At 44.0% G+C, this 3,073-nt stretch overlaps 1 protein-coding gene across 1 annotated transcript; it reads left to right on the top strand.

Moving 5' to 3' along the window:
* The first annotated feature begins 1,818 nt into the window (after positions 1–1,818).
* LOC146873465 (Ribosomal L5P family protein) lies at positions 1,819–2,806 on the top strand. Its single transcript, XM_085669681.1, has one exon. The coding sequence runs from the start codon at positions 2,062–2,064 to the stop codon at positions 2,653–2,655; it is 594 nt and encodes a 197-aa protein (XP_085525807.1). The 5' UTR covers positions 1,819–2,061; the 3' UTR covers positions 2,656–2,806.
* Positions 2,807–3,073: the final 267 nt, after the last annotated feature.

Below are 3,073 nucleotides of genomic sequence, written 5' to 3'. Positions count from 1 at the left end.
TTGGAGTAGCTTCTCGCTTCTCGTGGCCCTTTCCTTTTCATGTGTAGCCTAAGTCTCTGTGCGTGGATATCTTTTACTATGAAAAGAGCGCATTCGAGGCATGAATCCTCTTCAACTTCAAGGGGAAATATCCCGGTAAGGTATTGAGAAGGGATCGCCTTCTCTTACTGAACCACGGAATAGCGCGGGAAGTGCCAGCTTTGCGTATAAGTACGTGGATGTTATCGGGCAGTCGGGTAGGGAGGATCTTACGTTGATACAGGCAACCGGCCGACAACGCCCCGCGCAAGGCGTTGGGCAACTTAGGGTTTACTTCAACATCTCGATCAGTTCTATACCGGGACTGACAATACACACCATTGAGATCACCCAGGATTTGAACCTGAGTACTTCCCTGATGAGAGTAGATTCCATCAGTTCTCCCCAAAAAAGAAATAAGTATATTGAAGTATATATAAGGCACCCAATCGAACGTATTCTCGGGAGACCGCTTTAGAAAGGCTTTTGACAGGCTGCTAAAATAAATGCCTTTTTCGATGATTATGGAGTTGGAGATTCCTGTTCAATCGTTACCTCGTTTCATAGCCTATATCTCCGCTTTCACTGGTTTTCCTCTGCGCATAAAGCTGTTGGTCTTGCTGTGGCTAGCTTGTTTGGTGTATATGGCTAGTAAGTTTCTTATCTCGCCCACTGGTTTGTAACGACAGCGAAAGCTTAAGCTCTTTTATGGGGCATTGGGATTGCCCTTTCGCAAAAATACCACTTAGAAAGAGCAGATGTTGCGCTCTGATATTACGTCCCATGCGAATCATTAGATGAGAGCGAAAACCAAAAAGAACAGCATTCAATATCAATCAATTTTCAAGTCGTAAATATATATCAATATAACTACAGGATGGAGGTCCTTTTTTTTGGCAGCAACTATTCCGTACCGACTAACAATGTCAAAAAATACTAATACACAGCAGCCAGCTCATCAACGTAATTGAAAGAAAGGATTTTCGGTTGAAAGTCTTATTTGTTCTGCTAAACAAACGAGCCTAAACGGGTTTCCGTCGGCGGAGGACAGCTAGGCAAGCTCTAGCGGGAGAAACAAGGGCGTGGTGTGGATGGGATGGAACCGAGACGCATTCGAGACAGGGTAAAACGAGGCCTGACAGGCCCATAACCCAGATAGATCCAAGATTCTTACTAGCGGGATGAATGACTGGTTTGCTATGAGACCCATCGACCTTGGGAGTGAATAGAAAGAAAGGATTGTCGGTTAGATTCAAGGTATGCCAGTTGATTGATTCTACTCCACTTTCCAGATTGGCTGAGTGTTACATCTATCATTGGTGTCTCTTTTTTTCTATTAATTATATATATAAGAGAAAGTCACTATAGTGAGTGGTCTGCCCCTGTAACTAACAATAAAATAAGAGAAGAAAGCTGTTAACGTAGGTCGGATCAACGCGGCGATAAATGCTATCCGACTTTCATGATCGAATCGATTCCACTTTTCACTTTGTCGAGATTGGCTTGGTCTTCAGTGTCAAAAAGTGAAGGTTCAAGTACAAGATCGAAAAGAATGCATTGCATGAACATTGAGATGCCCAAGAGAAAAAGAAGGAGGGAAAGCGTCGTTTAGTTAGGAACGAAGATAGTTGACCGGTATAGAGAGGGTTTTAGCGGGTAGAGGACCGATAGGGCAGAGAAGTCGTCTGGTTATCAAAATTATGTAAGAAAGAAGATTCGTCTTGCTGAGCGCGGTAAATGCTTTTGACTTTTCCTCAAGTTGTTCTCTATCCGCTAGCACGCAGACAATAATAGGACAAATCAATATATGGCAAAAGTGTGCAGCGAAGGTCAAGATACAATAGTGAGAACATTTTTCATAGTGCGTAGGTGGGCTCATTCCGAATTTCTGCATACCTTTCCTTTGTGCCGCCTTTTTTCCCATCCCATTCTTGACTTCTGTTGGTCAACAACCAACCACAACAAACAATCAAAACACTAGTCCTACTCCATCAGCTACAGGCTTTTCGGAGTGTCTGGAGGGAATTTGGATTTCTCATCACTATGTTTCCACTCCATTTTCATTACGAAGATGTATCACGTCAGGATCCGTTGCTCAAACTGAATCACGCCAACGTTATGGAAGTTCCTGGATCGTGTGAAATAAGAGTAGTACCAAAGGCACCCTATGATTTCATAATCAAAAATGGAAAATTGGCTATGGAGATTCCGCGCGGTCAGAAATTCATACAGACACAAAGGGGTTCGACAGGAAAGTCGTTTCGATCCAATCCATTCTTGGGGTCAAATAAAGAAAAAGGATATGTCAGTGACCTAGCACGACAAAGCACTCTCCGAGGGCATGGAATGTCTAATTTTTCGGTCAGAATCTCGACAGTAATGTCTCTGTTAGATTCTCCGGTCGAAATACGGGAAAACTCCATTCAATTCTCGATGGAAACGGAGTTTTGCGAATTCTCCCCGGAACTGGAAGATCATTTCGAGATCTTCGAACATATTCGAGGGTTCAATGTGACTATTGTAACTTCGGCCAACACACAAGATGAGACTTTACCACCGTGGAGCGGCTTTTTGCAAAAAGATGAGGGAGAAACTAAGCTAAGTCAGAGATGTCGGAGAAGCGAATATACGAGATAACAAACGCAGATTGCTCGCGGCTAAATATGAATTGAGACGAAAGCTTTATAAAGCCTTTTGTAAAGATTCCGATCTTCCTAGTGATATGCGGGACAAACTTCGTTATAAGTTGTCCAAGTTGCCAAGAAATAGTTCCTTTGCACGAGTAAGAAACCGATGTATTTCCACGGGTCGCCCTCGTTCCGTATATGAGTTCTTTCGAATTTCTCGTATCGTTTTCGTGGATTAGCATCTCGAGGTCCTTTGATGGGCATAAAGAAATCGTCTTGGTAGCAACCGCCAAACCAATAGAACAAGGGTTAGCTCTGCAGCTGGTCCACAAGCAAGGTAAGTAGGTCCATTACCGGCCGGCTCCGGACCGTCGCCAGCTCACAGTCGTCCGTTAACCCTGCAGAGCCCCCCGCCCCTGACCTTTCCC

The sequence above is a fragment of the Vigna unguiculata genome, unplaced genomic scaffold (genome assembly GCF_037176805.1).
Source record: "Vigna unguiculata cultivar grain cowpea cultivar isolate G323 ecotype 2 unplaced genomic scaffold, ASM3717680v1 ptg000473l, whole genome shotgun sequence".
Taxonomy (NCBI): Eukaryota; Viridiplantae; Streptophyta; class Magnoliopsida; order Fabales; family Fabaceae; genus Vigna; species Vigna unguiculata.
Note: the sequence above shows the minus strand (reverse complement) of the source record. Positions and strands in the feature narration are given on the sequence as shown.